We start from the raw sequence: 20,172 nt of genomic DNA, 5'->3' as shown, positions 1-20,172 counted from the left end.
AAAACCCTCGCCGAAGACCACCCCTCGCGGCTCGCGTCGCAGCACGAGCTCGCAGGAGCCTACCGAGCCAACGGCCAGGTCAAAGAGGCCGTCGCACTGCTCGAGCAGGTCGTCGCTATTAAGGCCAAAACCCTCGCCGAAGACCACCCCTCGCGGCTGGCGTCGCAGCAGTGGCTCGAATACATATTGGAAGCAGCAGATCAAGATGAGCTAGACTATAATGTTAGTGGAAGTCATTAACGTTAACCTTTTCTTTTTCTTTTTTTTTCCCCCCTATCTCTCCGCTCTTACGCGGGTCGTAGGGGCTAGGACAATTTTATACTATGCATTCACGGCTTCGTGAATGTTCTTTGATCCCTATCTGACTCTCGGCTGTCTCGTTCTTTTCGCAATCATGACGCAACGCCATGCAGAGTGCTGCGCAGAGGGATGACAGATTATGCAATGTCACAGCTCTGTGGGACTTCTTTTCTTCTGCGACGGATTGAGCCCAATGCGAGGGCTTTGGCAACCTTGAACCAGAACCACTCTGTTCTGACCCATCTTCAGATGCCCGTTCTCACCTCCGCGTGAAGCACCTGACAGCAGATGGAAATTCGCCAGAAATGGCTGAAGACTCGTGTGCCGAGAATTGTTAGGATTACTCCCTCGGTACCTCTTAGTTACAAATGTATCTTGCGAAGCCACACAAGTCAGAGGCTGACCCCGCAGTCTTTAAAAGAGTTAATTAGAAACCAAGCGACAGCCAATTCGCCTTTTACTGTACTGTGTTAAGCCAGTTACAAGACGAAGCGCAGCCACTGTCACGAGGCGGACAGCCGTTTTTGACTACTCGGCTTGCTGCTGGCTCAGGTCAGCAGGGTAGTGAAGCACTGTGCTTGACTGTGCGGTACATTTGACGGTGGGAACAGGCACAGTGTAAGCGCCAAGAGGCCCAAAACGGGGGCTCCAGACAATTGAAGAGTGAGTAAAAAGCGGAAGGCGATTTCGCTAGTGACTGTATGGGCAAGTGTTGCACAGCAAATCGGCATTGAGAGACCGAATCGGTTTCCGATTAAGTTCATAGGAGTGGCTTACCGCGCGCCCTCTGGCAACTCTGCCAATCCGATCCGATAACGATTCAAAAGACTTATAAGTGTTGAAGCAGCAGGCTTGTAATGTTTATCCCACTCCACAGCCTACAGTTTTATTTCCTACTACTTGACTTCTCAATTTTACTCTAAAATAGTAACCGTTGTTCATTGCTATAAATAACTGATTCTATAATCTAAATGTTATTTCTTCCTCTAACCCTCCTTTTCCTAAAAACTGAAAAAAGCTGTCAGAGTCAGATATCTTACCGAGTCCAAAGTACAATACTATATATCTGCAGTTTCCATCAACTATGATACTATACTTGACCAGACTTCAGTGCAAACCCTTGAGTTTACGTCTATAATGTCTACTTTTCAGGAGTTTCTCTTGTCGAATATTCTCAATGTGACGCTGAGAGAGGAGGATACAACGCGACGCTTAGGCGACAATGGAAAGAAACAGAGACAGAGAGCAGAGTCCCCAAAATGGAACCGTCTGCAAATTGCTGAGGCTATCAAAAAACACTTCGAGACTGATATTACCCGATTTGAAGAGGTTGAACAACAGATCCTATCACTTATGATCTTATGGAAAATGATTCTATACGAGAAGAAACGATATGATACTGCTAATAATACCAGAAAAGGTTATTGGGAGTTTGGTGAAGAGATTCTTAGTTCTCAGGCTTGTCTTCACATTTTAGATGCTGTTCCGCGCTGCGTCGGAGTTGGCATATCCGAGCTTCAGAAGCTTATGAGCGATAGGAAGAGAAGTGGACGCGAAGCCAAATGGCAAGACTCAAATGAAGATCGACACCCGAAGGGATCGGCTATGGAAGCAGCGGATGACGAGCTAAGTGATGAAGAGTCGGTCGACGAAAAGTCTACCAACGAATCCGAAGTTCAAGAGCTCATAAGCGATAGGAAAAGAAGCGTAAAACATGTCAAATGGCAAGACTCAAAGAAGGATCGACAACCGAAGGGAAAGAACAGAACAATGCTAAATAGGAATAGCAAAAGATTGGTTAAGAAAGCAGCGGATGACGAGCTAACTTATGAGGAGTCGGCCGAGGAAGAGACTACCAACGAACAGTCAATCATTGCGAAACCCGCCGACGAGCAATCCTCCGACGAGCAGTCTTCCGACGAGCAGTCTTCCGACGAGCAGTCTTCCGACGAGCAGTCTTCCGACGAGCAGTCTTCCGACGAGCAGTCTTCCGACGAGCAGTCCTCCGACGGACAGTTCACTGATGGGCCACCTAGGCAGAATATACGGGAACTGAATAAGGGTAACCCCAAAAACCCTAACGGGCACGGGAAGAGAGGGCAAGGACGAGAGATGAAAAGGTCAGGAGCCATATTTAAGCTGATTAGAAGAAAAGGCAGCGAAAATAGATGAGAGGGAGCGGAAGATGAGGGCAAAGATACACAACAAGATCTAGCATGGTTCAGGTAGTGACTTGAAGATATGGACTACGGATAGCTGCAGATAATGCTCTCTTTGTAGAGGTGTATTATACTCCTATATAATCAGATTGATATTGATGTCTTTGATAGAACCCTTTGTTGTGGGTCGTGCCCCACATCTCTGGAGACCGGGTTGCCCCACATCTGGTGCAGGGGTTTCAGCCCTGCCCACCAGAGCCATCACACATCCAGCATCACCACTGTATGGAAAACACCACCATTGATGATCACCATCTTCTGTTGTCTCTGCATATCCATCACCCTTTTAGAGTTCACTTTTTGTAACAATACAAGAAGTATATGAAGAGATCTAACGTGATTCACCATTGACCAGCGCACTGCAGAGGAATCGGATCGGACAAGCGTTGATTCCCTCTTCACCCAGTGCGCCGGTAGCGTGCCGCCGACAAATCGCGGCCAATGGAGTGGTGATTCCGCGGAACATTCATACACCACGTCTACTCCGTATGTCGCTCACGCTACAAATGCTACGACCAATCCGTCTATCGTTTCGGGGCCGCCTGGTCGGACGAGCTCAAAGCCTGTCGGCGTCGTGGCGGAGGATCAGCTCCACCGAACACGTGCTATCCCGGGTCCGCTTGTCGCGAGGGAACGAGACCGGGCCGAGCAGCCACTGACGACGCTATGTCCGAGGTTTGCCCGAACTCCACGGTTAATCGGACGCTCCGCCCACGGACACAGCAAACGTGCTACCAGGAACCCCCGGATGTCGATGCAGGCTCGAGCCGCAGACAAGTTCGACCCCCGGGTAGACCCTCAGAGCCGTCAGACTGCTGTCCAGGCTTGCCGCGAGACCTCCGATGTACATTGGACAAGCTCTCTCGGCTCGACCGTAAAGCAGTAGAGGAGCTCTCTCCTTACTTTGAGCAGTTCTGCTATTCGCATCTTCAGTGCTATGCAAAGCTGACGGCCGTCTTCCCGATCCGTCGAGCGAAATCATTTTGCACACCGATGCCAAGCCCCATGTCCGCCAGCGTAGAGCCTCGCTGTCCGACATCCCCGGTCTCCAGTCAAAGAAGCCACGGCTTGACCCGCCTATCCCGTCCTCTCTCATTAAGACGAGCATTCCGGGGGACCGACCGATGCACGATAATGTGGCCGATGATGCCTACCGGCGGAAAGTCTTGGAAGAGGCGAGCGTTGTCATGTCACCGCCCGGCTCGCATGGCGAACAGACTGATTAACTCATTCGCGGACTGCTGTGTAAGGTCAAGCAGCCCAACATAGACAGCAAGCGCGGCGCGGTCGAAGCCTGGTTTTGCACTAGCGAAAAAGCAGCACTTCTAGCCGAGTCTCGGTCTCCTGTGGACGCTCCGATCATTACCTAGGGCCAGCAGCCATTCAAATGGGCCGAGAATGGCCGGTCGATTGAGCAGTTTCTCCGGCGGATGTGCTTCCTTGAACGGCTCGTACCCGTTCAATTACCTTCTCGCAGCTCTAAAGAGGACTCCTTCGAATATCGCCAGCTTAGGGAACTCCGGGACCGGTTCCTCAAGCCGATGAGCCCATGCGACGGTGGCCCATGGGATATCTCAGATCTGCAACGCCCGTATCGTCGACCCTACCGAAGTTCCTGGATGGCGAGAATTGCGAACTCCTCCTCCACGTTCGCAACATGGAACTGATGGAGGGGAGCGCGGAAAGAGTGGTTGCGTCGACGGAGAAGTGGAATGAGTGGAAGGACGTCGACAAATTCGCGCTGCTTTCGCAAGGCGGCCATCATACAACCCTACACATGGATAGCCACGGCTATGGTACGTGGTTCACAGTCCAAGAAGGGTGGATCGGGTTTGGCTGGATGTCACGCCCGACAGATGAAGAACGAGACTCGTGGATGGCCAGCCCCGACTGCTACACTGACGGCAGATGGAGAGGTACGTTATCCTCAAGCCTGGACAGACCGTTTTCTTCCGCCAGGCACCATCCACTTTGTCTTCCGGGTGCGAAACCATCAAACATTGGCTCTTGGTGGGCACATTCTTCAGTGGTCTGGCATTCAACGCTGGATCCAAGGTGTTCTGTGCAGAATTGGAGAATCCGGACTCTACGAACGAGGAGATGAACTCGTCGGCGCAGTAGCAAAGCTTGTCGAAGCCAAAGTGAAGGAGGCTAGGATAGAGGAGCTCGGTGGCGAGGCTGCAGTCAGGGCCTTCTTCGGATCTGTCAAGGTAAGAATAGCGAAACACTAGGAGAAGCGGGAGCTAATGATTCCAGGCATTGGACAAGTTTTGCAGTACGGCTAGAAGGCCGAGGCGCTCATTGCCTTCGGGAAAGTAGCCGACCCGCTTATATGACTGACTCGCTTGTAAAATACAAATAGCAGTCAATGCTTATCAATACTTGCATGCTAACCATCAAGGTATCTCCCTACTTCAATGTTGGCTGCTGTAAGCCAGCTTACGAAAGGTACGATGGCTGTAATGCACCAGGTGGCCCTCCTTAGGCAGAGGTGTCTTCGCTCCGCAAGGACAACGAGGCGCTAAGCAAGCGCCGAAGAGCCAAAAAAGAAAGGCAAAAAAAAGAAAAAGAAAAGAAAAGAAAAAAAAGAAAAGAAAAAAAGAAAAGAAAAGAAAAGAAAGAAAAAGAAAAATTGTACGGCTTGGGTGTGACAAATCTCGGTCCCCAAACCACGGAGAAGGACTCCTGAAGGTATAACCTGACCACGGGGTGAGGTTCGGTGAAGTCAAAAGGTTCATAACAAATGCACAAGCAGTTGTTTCAACAGCTATAGGTGACCTGCTTGTATGATTGCTTGCTGAGGGACTCCTAGAGTCCTCTAGAACGAGTGACTATATACTAGCTAGTCCCACTGGCTCGCTCTTGCTCCCCAGAAATCTTAGTCTACCGTGCTTGCCTTGGATAGCTGTCTACCCATGGCTACCATGATCACACCTGCTCGCCTGCTACCCCACGCTAACCATTCAGCTTCTCTGCGGCAGCCTCTAGCGTTTGAGAAGGTGTTAAACCAAAATAGGCTCCGACAAGGAGGGTCACTTTCTGTACAGAAGAATGTACAAGATCTGCCGCATTGGAAACGCAGGTAGATAATGGTCGGAAGCGGAGGGCTGGGGCGCGTGCGTAGTGTTGTGGCAACTGTAGGAGTCTGGCTACACTGCCCGTACTTTTTCGGATAATCTTAGAAACGTCTAATGAAGACGATTCCGAGTAGCTTCATTTGTTTCGAGCTGTTTTGGTTGAATTAGTACAGGATTTGTGCAAACGTTGGAGACAGCAGAGCTCATAAGACAGAGTTCTACTACCCTATGTTATCGAGTTACGATGTTAATTATGTAAGTCAACTCTTACTCGTTCTAGCAGCCAAAAGCGATAAGTTACAAATGCAATTGACATGGAAAAAAGAAATAAAGAGACTATAGTAATCGTGGCCTTCGCCGTTACTGACCACTCCCCATTATGAGAGGCGTAAACCCCGACAAGCACCGTAAGCAATCCACTAATCGAATTCAGAAGACCAGGACTATTGACTCAATATTAGACCAAAGGCTAACATGAAGGTTAACAAATCTCACCCGATTAAATTACTTAGAAGCCACACATGATTATGGCGAAATTTTAGCCAGAGGAAGGTAGTCCCGATTATGCTCGCAAAACAACAAAGTACCGAGAACAAAAGAAGAGGGATATGCTGGACAACATTGTAGACTGCCTCTCCAGCCTCTGTATCTTTAAGTTTTCCAAGGGACGTAAATGTTCCGGGGAATATAATAAAGCTGGCTAACAGTATCCAGGATGATAATCCAGCGGCTATGTTATACAGCGAGGGTGCATTATAGGACTCGACTACCATATCTTCGTAGGTCTGCGAGGCCATGTCTCGAAGATATTGCTTAATGCATTGGTAAGTTCCTTAGATATGAATGGCGCATCTGGAAAAGCTATAAATACGTGCTCTAACACTTCTGTAAGACTACAATCCGGATTCTAAAGCTTATTTTTAGGATTTGAACTTTCGATTCTAGTCTTATTATTGTAGGTGATACGGACTAAGTGCTAGAGTGATTCGCGAGAATGAGGAAACCACAGAGCTATGCTGCGGTGGTGTTCAAGCTAGCTCCTCGTGACGGTGGCCTCTGCTGCCGACGTGCCTGCCCCCACTTGCTCTGGCATTTAACCTCCGCATCGCGAGAACTCTTCCAGCTTCTCTTCCTTTCTTCCTATCTTGTGATTTTACACAATAGAGAGGTCCTTCCGCAGCCTTGCCTCGGCCAATGGCCCTCTACTCGTGACAAGCATTCGAACAATAATAAGTTATTTATCAATTGCCGCTCAGAAGCTCCTGGGCGGCTAAATTGAATTAAGAACTGCATAATATAGGAGTATATAGGGTAGCGACAGGTGCGAATAATTCTCAACCTCGCCTTTTTCTCCCTTAATCTACCATCCTCTCTATTACAGATTCTACAAAATGCCTAATATTTCCATTGTTTGCGAAGCTTATTTTCCCGACGATAAGCCTATCGTAGGTCTCTATGTCACATTAGAAAATTCTCAGAATCCACAGCTTTCATATGCAGCCTTTACCGACAATGAAGGCAGAGTCTTGTCGTGGTACGAAGAAAAAAGCGGCTCCCTGACTCCTATCTGGGACGACTTTAACACTCACTGGCGAATGGTCTTCCATGTCTGCCTTGTTGAACCCGGTATTGACAGGCCTTTCAATCATATCTACGTTGATTTCTTTGTCAGGACGCCTCATCAGTACTGCATTTCACTTCTCCTCTCTCCTAGGGAGTATAGCGTGAAGCATAGCCCGGGTACCCACGTAGCCTCGTTCTCTTCAACAACCCTCCCTTCTTGGGATCACTTGGAACAACCACAGCCGCAAACGCCACTATATGTGAACTCCGAAAACACTTCGACGCTCCCTCTTCAACAGCCATCGCCAATTGCAACGTACAGCCCTGAGATAGCTACTACACCGTGCTGGACAAGCCTCAGGGACGCGTCCGCGCAGTGTCCCACTGCGCCTGACTTTATCGCATTGCCTAAAGACAATCTAAATAGCCAGAATGCGAGCGGTAGGAATAGGCGCATATCCAAGCGGGGTTTAGCGAAAGGCGTTGAGCCTCCAAAGTTCCGCAGGTCTCAGAGACTGTTAGAGAGAGTTGAGTTTCATGAGTAAGAGCCACGGAACGAGCTCTATAACTCTACTTCAGTGTAATACAATCATGTTTATTGCATTATGACTCTGTGTGGATTGCGCTGATAGAACTCTCGCTCTTTTTTGAAGGTGATTGCTACTATTCAAGAAATCGTCTCTGGACTTAAGTTACTTTGGATCTTACAGTAATGCTGACTGCGCAGGCGTCGATAAGCTAAGACAGGAACGAAAGAGTGTTGCCTTTGAATGGACCAAAGTCTACGAGGGGATACTTATTTGAGCGGTAAAGTTGAAATGTAAGAACTAGAATTAACCACTGCGATGATGCCAACGATGTCCACACAGGCCTGCAACCAGGCTTACGGGTCCCCACCTTGACGGAAGACCCATCGTTGTATCCTCTCTCAAGCCTCTGTAATCCGTACTCGCTGGCTAGTACGACGGTGGGTCTTGTACCCCTCAACGGCGCGAGCTCGTATTGGTCATCCTTGTAGAATCGGGCTAATTTCCCCATCACCTCGTTCTTTTTACAAAACTCTCACGCATCTTGACCTCTTTTAGCTTCGAGGCGACTGCACCAGCCACACCAGCATTTGACAGCCACACACCACCACCGTCCGTTCCCCGACAAGGGACTCAAGTGCCAGTACAACTGTAGAACTAGGGAGCTCGTCTAAAAATATGCTCTTAGACGGTTCGTCGAGGCCGTTGTCACCTTGAAAATACCGGGTCTGAGCCCCGATCTGGGGCCGCGCCGGCCGCTGAGCGTCTCGCCCCTCCACCAAGGACGTTCCATACTCACACCGAGCATCAAGGATACGCTACACCCAGAGTGGGCGCTGTTGAGCTCCTTTGGCGTTCTTCTGACACGTGATATTCACTATTATCTGCACTGTCCGTTCGCGATATTGGAAACCGTCGATCCCAACGTTGGCGACGTTGCTTAGGTCTATAAACAGACTGGGAACATATACAACGTTTTCTAACCGGGGAACACAAGAATAAATGCCGCAAAAGATAGAGTTGCTGCTATTTGAGAAGTTCTATCGCAAGATGACTTCCTTGTCTATCTAAGTAATAAACTTGGGTGTATCTATCAAAACGGACTTTCTGGCGACCCTCTTGTGTTTTCACCCATTCTGCAGAACCTCGGCGAGCAATACGACGATTCTGGGACAAAATTTTAGATCGCAATTCCGTCGGAGGTATGTATGAGGACGTCCTGTCCGTTGATGTTTTCTCACGGCATTGCCGCTGCTGGTTTTCGTGACCGAACCCCTGGAGAGATGATGGCAATCGGCAACGGTCGATAGTAGCCTCGAGAATATTATCTTCAGAAATATGGTAATAGATCTGTGAAGGCACTAGTGTTGTCCGAGGTGTGTTGTTTCGTGATCGACGTGAGTGTGCTCTGTTACTCAACCAGCATGGACATAGTGATCCTTGTAGATATGAATATATGGAAGTCGCATGATTCAGAGATCTTTGGCTTGCTTTAGAGTCTAGGTAGGAATATCGCCGATAATAGGAGGTACAAGTGCTCGCATAAGTTTCTTCTAATATATCACAATCACAAGACATTGACTGTATACTAGTAGAATTTTAGTCCAAGCTGGATTACGCCGAAGTTGGTAAAAAGATTGGGAATACTGTGGACATCTCGTTCCGCCATATATATATTTTGCTCTAAAGTGTTCGTCAGAGCTATTGAAGGAAGTTAATTATAAGAATTCGATTTTGGTATTGTATGTTCTATTACCCAAGTTTAGCTTACTATATTAATTAGTTTATTTTTAGAGATAACGTCATTAAACAAATGTATATCTTCAAAGTATATCCACAGACTTTAACTGGTGATCTACGCATTTTGGATCGCCAACGATTGCACTTCTCTACTACAACAATGGCAAACTTGACGTCAAATAAGAAACGCAGAGGAAAATCCAAAAATCAACCGAAGTTCGGCTCCTTGCTGAATAAACCTATCAACGGAGAACTGATATCATATGTTGCTCAAATGGCAGCGAATGTCGTTCCATGCGACCCAGACCCTCCATGGCCACTTTCAGCTACATACAGCAAGGATATTCCGCCCTTAGAAGCCTTTATCTCCCACCTTGTGGCGGGATCTAATGTCCCGACGTCTACGTTTCTCACATCGCTCGTCTACTTAGCTCGGATAAAATCTCGACTCCCTCCTGGAACAAGGGGATTTCGATGTACGCGTCACCGTATCTTCTTAGCTTCGCTCATTTTGGCAGATAAATATGTCAATGACGTATGCTATAAAAACTCTTCTTGGGCTCACCTTAGTATCATGAATTGGGAAAACTCTAATTTCGGATTTCTCACTTCTGAAGTTACCGCGGCTGAAAAAGAACTTTTATCTCTGTTAGACTATAATGTCCGAATTACACAGGAAGATCTACAAGAACAGTTGCTGCCGCTTAAGTAACTAAAGCTACAATAACACTGGATAACTGAAACTGAATCAATACAGTAAATCCAGGAATCAGTGTAACGTTACACAATTCTAAAGTTGAGAAGATTGCCAGCAGCAGGCCCGTTTCAGGGCTGCCTAAAGACTCATACAGTGCGCTTTGTATAGCAACCTGTGAGCCACAAAGCTTGCTGAGCTAAGACATCGCGGCAAAAAATGCACTAACCATTTTTGACGCCATCTGTACATACTTGTTTCTCGATGTCCTTGCTCTTGTCAGCGGGCTGATACTCAAGCTGCTTGGCAGAGGGAGATGTCCCTATATGCCAAGGTTGCGTTGTGCAGCGTGTTGTGCGTCGTGGTGTGGGTCTTAGGCGGGGCGGCGGCTAACGAGGGGGTCAAGGACTGCACAGTGGCGGCGTTCGTTCAAGCCTTGATGTCTTCGGCCTTGGTGTTCGTCCTAGTTGAGGCCTCGCGGGGTGTTGAAGACGGGAAGCGGGTTTGGCTGTGGACCTGCCCCGTGTGAGCCAGTTTTGCCGAAACTCGCTGTCACTCTCCCCGTCGCCGTCTCGCACACGGCTCGTATATGTCGCGGAAAAGCTTTGTAAGGAATAACCGTCGAGAAGAGTATCCTGGCCTTTGTCGGTATATGCAGACCCGCTCTGGGCTGCATGTTGCCGTTGTAGGGTCCGCACATACTCCCGGCCTGTATCCTCACGGGGTGACGGGTGGTTGTCCATGCCAAGGGTCCGTTGTTCCTGCCACAGATCCGAGATTGCCGTGATATAGACCCGGACAGATTGCCCATGCAAGCGAACCTCACTAGCCGGCATCCCAGGCACTGGCTTCCGGCTTGGATCTCGAAATGGGCGATGTACGACCTGCTTTTCGAGGAACACGAGGAGCTTGCTCTCCGTAGGCTAGCAAGTAGCTTGCTGGTCTCTCTCCCTATAATTGTTAGGTTGTTTTCTCTTTGCTAGCAGCTCAACGTCTTTTTCAAGTTGGTTTGGTTTGAAGTAGCAGACTGCAACTTTCCTGCTAGCTTCAGATAATACTTTCAATGGCTACCTCTTATGTACTTCTTTTACAGTATACTTTTCTTAAGTCCCATTGTACAAACTGTTAGATTATGTTTATCGTGTTCCTTGCTATTGGCATTCAAGTAGGATGTACGCAGTGCAGTTCGAAGTGGATTAGTTGGTTTGGAGGCAAAAACTTAGAAGCTGTGCTCTGCTTAATTTCGAGTAAACATCAATTTAGAAGCTGCCGTCGAAGCGCGCGGTACCCGATTCGGAAGTGTTGTCACTAAAAGTCGTCTCAGTAAACCCTATATAGAATGGTTGGTTGTCGAAACGCGCGGTACCCAATTCGGAAGTGTTTGTTATTGAAGTCGTCTTAGTAAACCACCGAAGCGCGCGGCATCGGTCTCAGAGGTATGATGGTGGCATATGGCAGAGCCTCAGTGCTTACTTGGTGCTATTATAACGTCCCTGCCTGTAGCTAAGAACCTGTTGTGATCCTTCGTGCTCTCACACACAAGCGGCCGCAACAAATACTACTGGACAGGCGTAACAAACCGCCAGAGAGGCATCTTCAAGAAATGTCATACTTTTGTTGGATTATACGGAGGCGATATTGCGGTTATCATCAGGAAAAAGGAGGGCAAAACTTGCGCATACGAATCTTCACGAGGTTTCATCACTAAAATCCCTCGGCTGCTTGGGTCGATTGACGAGACATATGATTCCGAATATTTTGAGACACTTGCACAACATAAGCAACGGCAATTGGATGCAGCTGATCCGGGTCACCCGAGTCTTTCTTCAGAGGAAGATTCTTCCACTCCTCTGATCCCGTCAGAGACAACAACTACCGTATTGCCCGATGATTTCTATGAAGGCAACGGAGTCGATACAGTTGGATGAAGGCTACATGAGTCTCCCCTCTTTATGGCCGCTCTCGGAATCGCCAACCATCGCGTTTGCCAGCCCATCCATGGGCCTCCGGGAAGGCAGCTACACAAATCAAGGACATTTTGACCTGGATATCGGTAGCAACGACGAATCTCCGGGATCGTCACCCAGAATTTCAGACTTCTTCAACGCTGGGACTCCTCTTTGCTGCAAACCCAGCAAAATTCTTCTCCCATCGAACCTGCTAGGGACTCACCATTCAAGTACAGATTCGTCATCGAAAATGTCAAAGGTAAGGATTTGCGGAAGGGTCTTTGAGATACATTTTAACTAAACATATATACAGACACGAAAACATGGGACCTCCTCCATAAAGAAATGTGTTATCGATTTAGGACTATTGACTCAGATCCCGCCATCGCTAACACAGATGCAAAAGAAGTCATTGATGGAGTTTGCAAAGAACTGTTTTGCGAGTTAGATCTTGGTCACTATTTGAAGTCTTGGCGAATTCTCAGTTCTAACTAAAAGGCTATCGTACTCAGGCTCAAGCTCCCAACACATTAGGTTCTTCACCGATACGGGAAGGTGATTGGGTTGGGTTTGAGCTAGAGGGCAAGTGCCCCATTGTAGACGAGACAAAGAGTTTTGATCTGGAAGCTCTCAACGCAAGCGATCTCAGCTTGGACTGAGAGACGACACACAATTGACTACATTTGACCATGTTTTGACTTTCCCGAGATAACCCGCCTTTTTCGTGTGTCATTGGCCGTCTTGTTAGAGGCCTGTGAGAGATGAGCGAGACGCTGCAGGCTAAGAGCCTCTGAGTATGACACTTGTTCTGCGAATCGAAAGCTGAGGGAGAAAATGAGGGGAAAGGAAATACATGCACATGCGTTATGTGGGATGCACAGGTGTTTGGGATGAACTGCCCAGTTACAGGTGGGGATAATACAATGGCACACTTTTGAAGACGGCTAGTTTAATGCAAAGCTATTTTGATAATATAACAAGCGAGTCCGAGTGCCCGGGGTGAAAGGAATTGCATCTCAGTCAATACAGCAGCAAAACTCCTGAAACACCATAATTTGACCGAGCTTGAAAAGCTCGATTTCCCGACCGTGGTTTTCCCGTCGCGGGACCTGCCGCGCTTAGTTGCGATGGCTCCCGGAATGGCGCGTGAGACCGCAGCCGGAGGTGCAAAAGATCCTGCGCGGGCGGGGCCTGCCCCACCCCCTGGAGGAAGCCAACCAATCAGACTGGCCGACGAGGACGACGAGATGGACGGCGACGAGACAGACGACGATGAAGACGGCGGCGAGTTTGGCAATGGTCCAAACCCCATGTACGATGAATCAGACGATACTCTCGCGGCGATGATCATGCAGTTCGCATCGACGGAGAAACAGGCCATTGCTTACCCGGTGGCTGACGCATTCATAACGCGGCTGCAACAGCTGCGTCAGAAGGTAGAAAAGGAAAGGGAGAAGAACCACAACAACCGGGTCGACCCGGCAGCGCTTCGGAAGATTGTCTCAGAGGCTGTAGCGAAGGTAGTCGAGGAGAAAGGTGGCGAGGGCTGTGGAGGAAGTCCGCAAGGAGGTCCAGGAAGTGCAAAGGGAGGTCCAAGAGAAAGGAGGGGCTCCGGCGGCTCCGGCAGCGACAACGGGTCGGGCGCGGTCCTGAGCCGCCGTCGCTGCGGGAGACGATCGCGGGAGTGACGAGAGCAACGGCACTAGTCACTCTGACTAGCCAGGAAGAGGCGAGGAAGGCCTGCGAGGATGGGGTGGTTTGGCGGGCCCAGATTCTTGACTGCGAGCCGTACTGGTGTGACGGGGCACAGGAACTGAACTTGCGTATCCTCTAGTATTGGTGTGGTTGCACGAGGAACCAAACTGTGGGCAGGGTGCAGCCTGAGGGAAACCCTGCAGGAGGAGCTGCGCACTGACCACTGGCTTGTCAGCTCCTTATCTAATCTACAGGAATACACCCTAACCCTGGCACGGGCAATGCCCGTGACAACTGGGCTGCTCTCCAGGCAACCCGATGCTACCGATGTTGGGAGTGGGGACATACCCAGTGCTTCTGCAATAAGTCATCGCTGTGCCCCCGGTGTGGCACAGCAGCTCATGGGGAGGGCGGGAGGGAAGGGGAGGCCCAGTGTCCTACCCATACCAACGAGATTTCATTACGCTGTTCGAATTGTACAGGGAGGCACCCGGCCTGGGCACGGTGGTGCCCGGATGCAGGCAAAGCCCAGGGTGCAGCGAGGGAGGCATACCATTTCCGGCCGAGGACTTTCGAGCTTGCCCAAAGACAACAACAATAACAGGAGGAACAACAACCGCTACCGAGAATGCGGAACGTTACCTTTCGAGGTAACCCTCCCCCAGAGGAGGAAGAATTCCAGGAGGTCACAAGGAAACGGCCGCGGAGATGACCCCCGGCCTTTACCGTCGCGCAGGAGCAAGCTGCCAAGAGTCTGACGCAGGGAAAGCTGACCTTCGCGGTGAGGGATAGAACGGTGCAGCCTGCAGCTTCCGAGGTTACAGCCCTGGGAGCTACGGCCACTGGGCCGCTGGCTTCGGCTGGCGACCTGGATGTGGGAATGCAGGGAGTGTAGCCTGGGGCTGCCTCCTTTCACCCGTAGTATGTGGAAGTCCCAAGCGCCGACCTAGAGAGTGTGGTATGGGTTTTTCAATCGGTTGGGCAGCCAATACGGTTTTCCTGTACAATGATTATCAGACGGACCGGCATGCCTTACGCCTTAGGCATAGCGGTGTAGGAACAATAATAATAATATAACAAGCGAGACTGGGTAGTGGTAGAATCCCTTGGGGTTGGTATATCCTGCTTTGTGGTTTTAAGTCAGCCTGAGCTCCTCGCCGCCGTGGCCAGACGCAACAGCCCTAAGTACCTAAGCTAGCATACTCAATACGAGTAAGTTCTACCGTTACGAGTAGATAGAGTAACTAATGTAGTTGTTACCTTGCAACGATAGTAAAATGGCAATAGAGCTAACTTCTACAAGCTGCAAGTTTTGCAAGGTTGGGCTTGTAACTGGAGCCGGCGGTGCCGGAACCTGGGTCCATCTGTGTTCGGGTGATATAAGACAGAGTTGTTCTCGAAACCAGCAGCGTCTGCGCGTGCTTGAAGGTCCTTGTTTACCTTCTGTCACGTGTTCCTACAAGGAGAATTTGCAAATCTGCTGCAACGGCGGTCTCAAAATCAGGTGAAACAATAAACTACGGATATTAAGGAGTAACGAACTACAATGTATATTTATGGAATGATCGCAGCAGAGAGAATTCTTCGATTTTCCTAGCATGCCGGCTAAACTAATCACTAGATTGCTAAAAGCCCAGTAGAGCACGGAATTGTAACGAAAACTGTAAGAGTAGAAACAATTGAGAACGAAACAGCGGTAATAGAGGAAGCTACGACCCTAGAGGCAGAGCTAATATCAAATGGTGAGCTGGGTTGGTTTGCAGTCGGGGTTGTTGTTGAAGTACCTGTTGAACTCGTTTGCGGGTCCGCACTTGTCGTCTGCCAGCCTGCCGTCACAGCCGTTGAGACAGACGTGGCAGACGCGAGGCTGCTAGAACCAACTGGGAGCACTGAATCTGAGGCTGAGGTGGCAGATGAAAGCTCGACGTTGCTAGCGCCTACTGGGAGCACTGAATCTGAGACTGAGGGTACCAGCGAACTCGTCGTAGACACAGACGATGCCTCAGAAACCGTACCAGTGACGCGGGAGGTGCTTGTGAGCGTGGCGAGAGTGGTTGCAACCTGTGCAAAGTCGCTCACGCAGTCCAGAGTTCCCTTGTTGAGGACAGGGGTCGATAGGTCGCCCCTTCCACCAGTTATTATACCGTGGCTGCATGATGCTGAAAATCCTGCACATTGCCTATGCGGGTTAGTCTTGGCATCGGAGAGTCGTAGTTCAGATCTCTTACCACTTTACCCACACGCGCCCGTTGGGTACCGCTGCAGGAACTATAAAGCTAGCAAGTAATGGCCCGGGGCAAGATGCATCGGGATCGAATTCATAGGTCACAGGAAGGAAGTCGCTGTCGGCGAATGTCAATGTAGAAGTACAATGCTCGGTGATCTTTCCCGAAAATCTATTCTAGTTAATCCGAAGTTGTAGTAAAGAGTCGCTGGGGGTACATACGCTGCGGAAACAATAGACACGCCAGCTTCCAGAACTAGCGGAGGGCTCGAGGTGCAGAGCATGGGATTTAGGGGAGAGACGAGAGCCCAGATGGGCAAAAACAGTGAAAAGTAGATAGGCAGCTTCATTTTTGCAAATGGTGATAGAACGTAACAACAATAACGGTCAAAGGAGGCTATCGAATAATGTCGGATTATATAGTAGGCTCTTGTAAGGCACGGACACCGGAATCCAAGTTCCTAAATCTCATGCCCAGTGCCCTCATTTAATGCCGGCGTTGATTTGTCACCTGTAGATTTTTAAAATTAACTTTTAGAACTTCGAACTCAAGGACGTCCCTTTCTAGCTATATTAGCTATTTTTACTCATGCCACTCTCCCCCACATACTACCGATGCCGCCGCCGTCGAGGGCGAGCAGGCGGAGTTCGCCAGTAGGCATGTTTTTCTAGATGGAGCGGACCGGATCGGTGGAGGAGAGGACGGCGTCCGGGGCCGGTGGGCGTAGGTAACGAATGTTGAGGATCCTCAGCCCGCGAGGCTGGGGAGGGTCCTGCAGACTGGGAACTGAGAGGACCTGTGTGAAATCATGAATACGATGACAGCCTTTGAAGCGTTTTTTTCTTTTCTTCACACACATAATTGTGCTGAGCCTGTTACAATACGTTACATAACATCATGTGCCTGAATCGTTATGACAGTCAGCAGCCTAACCTTTGGCTTACAACTATACAGCAGGGCAAAGACGCTGTTCTAGACTTTGGCTGAACATTTGACCGTGGGAGCAGGCACGATGTAAGCGCCAAGAGGCCTAAAACGGAGGCTCTAGATAATTGAAGAGTGAGTAGCAAGCGGAAGCCGATTTCGCTAGTGACTATACATACGGAAATTGACCATTAACTGTTTCGCTGTGCAACTTCTCTTCAGCTTCCTTCCAGTCTGCCTGAACCTCAGCGTGCCTGACGACAACTTCCGCCAGGGGCTACTCGTTTCCCGAGCCCCTTCTGTCGCATATGAGGAATTACCTGACTACACAGACCTCCGCTCTCTCCCCCTCGATTATCCTTGCCGATAGCCGCGTTCAGGTTATGATCTTATCACTAAGAAGACATGATATCATTGAATCTCCTGTACATCCAGCAGAGCGGGCAAACAAAGCAGAAAAGACACTCAAAGCAGCCACTACAAAACGCTTTCCATGAGCTCTCAGGCTTTAATTTGTTTCCCTGCTCATCCCATTATCTGCCTAGCGTTTCAAAGAGCGGAAGCAGATTGTATCCGTGACGTATAAAGGCGCGCCCTCGAGATTGTGTTCTTCGTTGCTGTAAGGGTGGCACAGGTGTGGCCGATGCGAGGTAATATCTGACTACTGAAGAAATACCGAGTATCAAGAGGAGTCAAACTGCTGTGAATCAATTTGGCAGCAACCTGTCTTTATGGTGGAAGTAACAAGATCACCGAGCCCTCATATAAAGTACAAGAAGCCTGGTCCGGTTCTGGATGGCTTATCGACTCACGTTTGTTGCTTGTACAAATACCTAGGTAGCTATCAAGTAGTTTCAACCTTCCGAGCTGATGCTCGAGAGTCCATTATTTGCTCACAGGCTTATATTGTATGTTTGTTTTTGCAATTAATTAGTTAACGTTATAAATACTAAATCGATAGTTAGTAAGCTGTTATGTCAACTTAGGTCAACAAGTTCAGTGGCTGGCAATTCGTTGGCGATAACAAGGACCCACCGCGCTGTTCTGAGACTGGTGTCAGCGCTGACCACAGCATCTCAAACGTGGTTTCCTCGCTAGGTAGTAAAGTTAGAAATCTAATACCGTAAAATAGATACTCCCATTTTTATTGTCAGTATGCACTCTCAGATTCGAATTTCGATCAAGCTGCAGGACGACATCAACAGCCATCTGTTAGGCTGGGTCACCAATGCCACAACGGCCGTCCACAACACCCTCATTTCCTTCGACGCGGAGATCGACAAGGCCATCACAGTCGTCTTCATCGGCGTGATCCGCGTCCTGGCGTCAGCCGCGCAGAACGACAAGAAGGCGGGCCGAGGCGGCGAGCGGTACGGCATGAAGAACGTTCCAGGCAGCAGCGGCGACGGAGGCTTCAGAACCCTCCAAGGCGACAAACACATGACGTTCTAGCAAGACGCGGTCTTGTGCGCGAGTAACGTCCGGAAGGGGCGGCCCGGCCGCGCGAGGTGGCTGTCGCACGCCAGGAGGAGCAGTCATCCCCAGGTGGATGAAGACTTAGACCGCTAGATCTTGGAGCGGAGCTCGGCAATTGTGTGATTATCCTAAAAGCGTTCAGTGGTTGACAATGCTGGCGAGGAAGAGTGGAAGGTGGAGAAGATCCATGATAATAGAAAGTTGAATAACGGCGGCTTGCAACTCCTTTTGGAGTGAATAAAGACATGGGAACTTTACGAGAACATGGCGAAGACGGTAGCGCTTGACGATTATGAGCACCTCCATGGCCCGGTTAGTGTAGATATCATCTAAAACCTTGCCTTAGCCACGAATTGACTTCTATTTCCATGTTTATCCTCGCTTAGGGTAACGTTATAGGAATCGTCTCTAGATTATGGAAGGACTGTTCGTTACCGTCCACACGTTGATGTTGCAAGGGCGAGGTGAATATTGACTAAATTGCGAGAGAGGAACGAAGAGAGAACGAAATGACGGGAGAGGAGGAGAGAGGTCAGCTCTTAGGATCGGGAACGCTGCTTCAAAGTGATGTTGCAATGTCCTCCGATGCGAAACTTCATTTAACTTCACCTCGCCAGTCATTGCTCTAGCTCACAGCATAGCCTATACTATAATCTAGTACTAACAACTTAGACTCCAATAATTTTAGGATATATAAATCCTTCGAGACGGTCGTTGAAATCTGTATAACTAGACTATAAGTTAACGTACTTGCATAACGAGTGGCGCAGCATAACGAGTGGCGCACTTTTTCTTAGACTTCAGTCACCTTGTAAGTCAATTCAACCACAACACCTCAAATCAATTGAAACTACTCGGAATCGCTTTCCTCAGGCGTCTCGCAACCTACTTGACAAGTTCGTACATTATGGCCGGGCTTCTTGCAGTTGCTGCAGAGCCGAACGTGCGGCTCGCCTGCATTCGTACGAGCACCACTCCCAGACGTTTCCTCGCAATCCTGACCACCAAGTCCCCGGTCTGCCATCAAAACCATCGCCTCTTGTAAACTAAGTGATCCTCCATCCTGCAAACGTGTTTTTCTGGTCCTGCGTCGCTTGCTTTGCCGCTCATTTGCCGCACGAAGCTCCTTGTTCTCTGCTCGGAGCAACACCATCTCATGCGCCAGTTTCGAGATGCTCTTTGCCTGCAAGTCGATAATGTCGAAAATGTGGGTGGGAGAGCTGCCTTGATGGTTTTCGATCTTCCGTTTGAGAGTGCTGGAGCTCCGGGTCGCATCGTACGCAGTGGACGGGGTCTTTGGGACCCAAGACGAGGCTGTTCCAGGACGCGAGCTCGGAGGAGACGGGGTGATTGGCTTAGGGTCGAGGCGAGAGATCACCGATTCGGGGTCGAAAGGGACAAGGCCAGTTGCTCTAAAGCCTGCTCGTGCGTTGTTCGCTGTGATAGACGCGTGGAATGCCTCTACAAACGCGTCGAAGAAGTCCTCCTTGGTGATGTGGGTGATTTGCATTCGCATCATCTGCTCGATTTGCTTGCCGTACGAACGCTTGAGTGGGCTGAAACACCCAACATCGAGAGGTTGGAGGAAGTGAGATGAATGGGAAGGCAGGCAGAGCGGAACAATGTTGTTGGCCTTGCAGTAATCTTCGAAGTCGATCGAGTGGTGGCTTTCGTGACCGTCGAGGATGAGCAGTCGATAGACTCCCTTCGTACGATGTTTGGTAGATTGGTCGAAATGTTTTAACCAATCAAGACCAATCTCATTTGTTGTCCAGCCATTTTC

General features: G+C 49.4%; 8 protein-coding genes and 1 pseudogene across 9 annotated transcripts in view; 7 read left to right on the top strand and 2 right to left on the bottom strand.

Annotated features, from left to right (window-relative positions):
* Positions 1–240, top strand: part of N657DRAFT_581725 (purine and uridine phosphorylase) — a gene marked incomplete at both ends in the record, with an annotated part of 4,191 nt that extends 3,951 nt beyond the window's left edge. The window contains one exon of the mRNA XM_062789562.1: positions 17–240. Coding sequence (XP_062643156.1) covers positions 17–240 — 224 coding nt within the window. The remainder of the gene's footprint in view (positions 1–16) is intronic.
* Positions 241–1,871: 1,631 nt separating this feature from the next.
* On the top strand, positions 1,872–2,596 carry N657DRAFT_257925 (uncharacterized protein). Its single transcript, XM_062786474.1, has one exon. The coding sequence runs from the start codon at positions 1,906–1,908 to the stop codon at positions 2,470–2,472; it is 567 nt and encodes a 188-aa protein (XP_062643155.1). The 5' UTR covers positions 1,872–1,905; the 3' UTR covers positions 2,473–2,596.
* Positions 2,597–3,015: 419 nt separating this feature from the next.
* Positions 3,016–4,010, top strand: N657DRAFT_257922 (uncharacterized protein). Its single transcript, XM_062786473.1, has 2 exons — positions 3,016–3,694; positions 3,779–4,010. The coding sequence occupies exons 1-2, from the start codon at positions 3,186–3,188 to the stop codon at positions 3,786–3,788; spliced, it is 519 nt and encodes a 172-aa protein (XP_062643154.1). The 5' UTR covers positions 3,016–3,185; the 3' UTR covers positions 3,789–4,010.
* Positions 4,011–4,224: 214 nt separating this feature from the next.
* N657DRAFT_559977 (uncharacterized protein) lies at positions 4,225–4,425 on the top strand (the record flags this gene model as incomplete). The annotated part of the gene is made up of 1 exon (XM_062787975.1): positions 4,225–4,425. A coding segment is annotated over one exon (201 nt), but the record flags the coding sequence as incomplete, so codon positions are not given.
* A 1,418-nt stretch (positions 4,426–5,843) lies between these two features.
* N657DRAFT_581708 (uncharacterized protein) lies at positions 5,844–6,393 on the bottom strand (the record flags this gene model as incomplete). Its single annotated transcript, XM_062789560.1, has 2 exons — positions 5,844–6,039; positions 6,092–6,393. 2 exons carry the CDS (start codon positions 6,391–6,393, stop codon positions 5,844–5,846), a joined length of 498 nt encoding a protein of 165 aa, XP_062643152.1.
* Positions 6,394–9,586: 3,193 nt separating this feature from the next.
* On the top strand, positions 9,587–10,138 carry N657DRAFT_581745 (uncharacterized protein; the record flags this gene model as incomplete). Its single annotated transcript, XM_062789565.1, has 1 exon — positions 9,587–10,138. The coding sequence occupies one exon, from the start codon at positions 9,587–9,589 to the stop codon at positions 10,136–10,138; it is 552 nt and encodes a 183-aa protein (XP_062643151.1).
* A 3,058-nt stretch (positions 10,139–13,196) lies between these two features.
* N657DRAFT_684466 (uncharacterized protein) lies at positions 13,197–13,757 on the top strand (the record flags this gene model as incomplete). Its single annotated transcript, XM_062796680.1, has 1 exon — positions 13,197–13,757. One exon carries the CDS (start codon positions 13,197–13,199, stop codon positions 13,755–13,757), a length of 561 nt encoding a protein of 186 aa, XP_062643150.1.
* Positions 13,758–14,172: 415 nt separating this feature from the next.
* Positions 14,173–14,850, top strand: N657DRAFT_257876 (annotated as a pseudogene; the record flags this gene model as incomplete). The annotated part of the gene is made up of 1 exon: positions 14,173–14,850. A coding segment is annotated over one exon (350 nt), but the record flags the coding sequence as incomplete, so codon positions are not given.
* A 649-nt stretch (positions 14,851–15,499) lies between these two features.
* On the bottom strand, positions 15,500–16,338 carry N657DRAFT_637315 (uncharacterized protein; the record flags this gene model as incomplete). Its single annotated transcript, XM_062791499.1, has 4 exons — positions 15,500–15,634; positions 15,706–15,889; positions 15,993–16,160; positions 16,211–16,338. 4 exons carry the CDS (start codon positions 16,336–16,338, stop codon positions 15,500–15,502), a joined length of 615 nt encoding a protein of 204 aa, XP_062643149.1.
* Between the last annotated feature and the right edge of the window lie 3,834 nt (positions 16,339–20,172).

This window comes from Parathielavia appendiculata (genome assembly GCF_033297405.1).
Source record: "Parathielavia appendiculata strain CBS 731.68 unplaced genomic scaffold N657scaffold_27, whole genome shotgun sequence".
Lineage (NCBI taxonomy): Eukaryota > Fungi > Ascomycota > Sordariomycetes > Sordariales > Chaetomiaceae > Parathielavia > Parathielavia appendiculata.
This window is presented reverse-complemented; position numbering and strand designations above follow the sequence as displayed.

Excerpts from the sequence above, each read along its gene's own strand:
- N657DRAFT_257925 (XM_062786474.1), top strand. The coding sequence starts at position 1,906 with ATGGAAGCAGCGGATGACGAGCTAAGTGATGAAGAGTCGGTCGACGAA.
- N657DRAFT_257922 (XM_062786473.1), top strand. The coding sequence starts at position 3,186 with ATGTCCGAGGTTTGCCCGAACTCCACGGTTAATCGGACGCTCCGCCCA.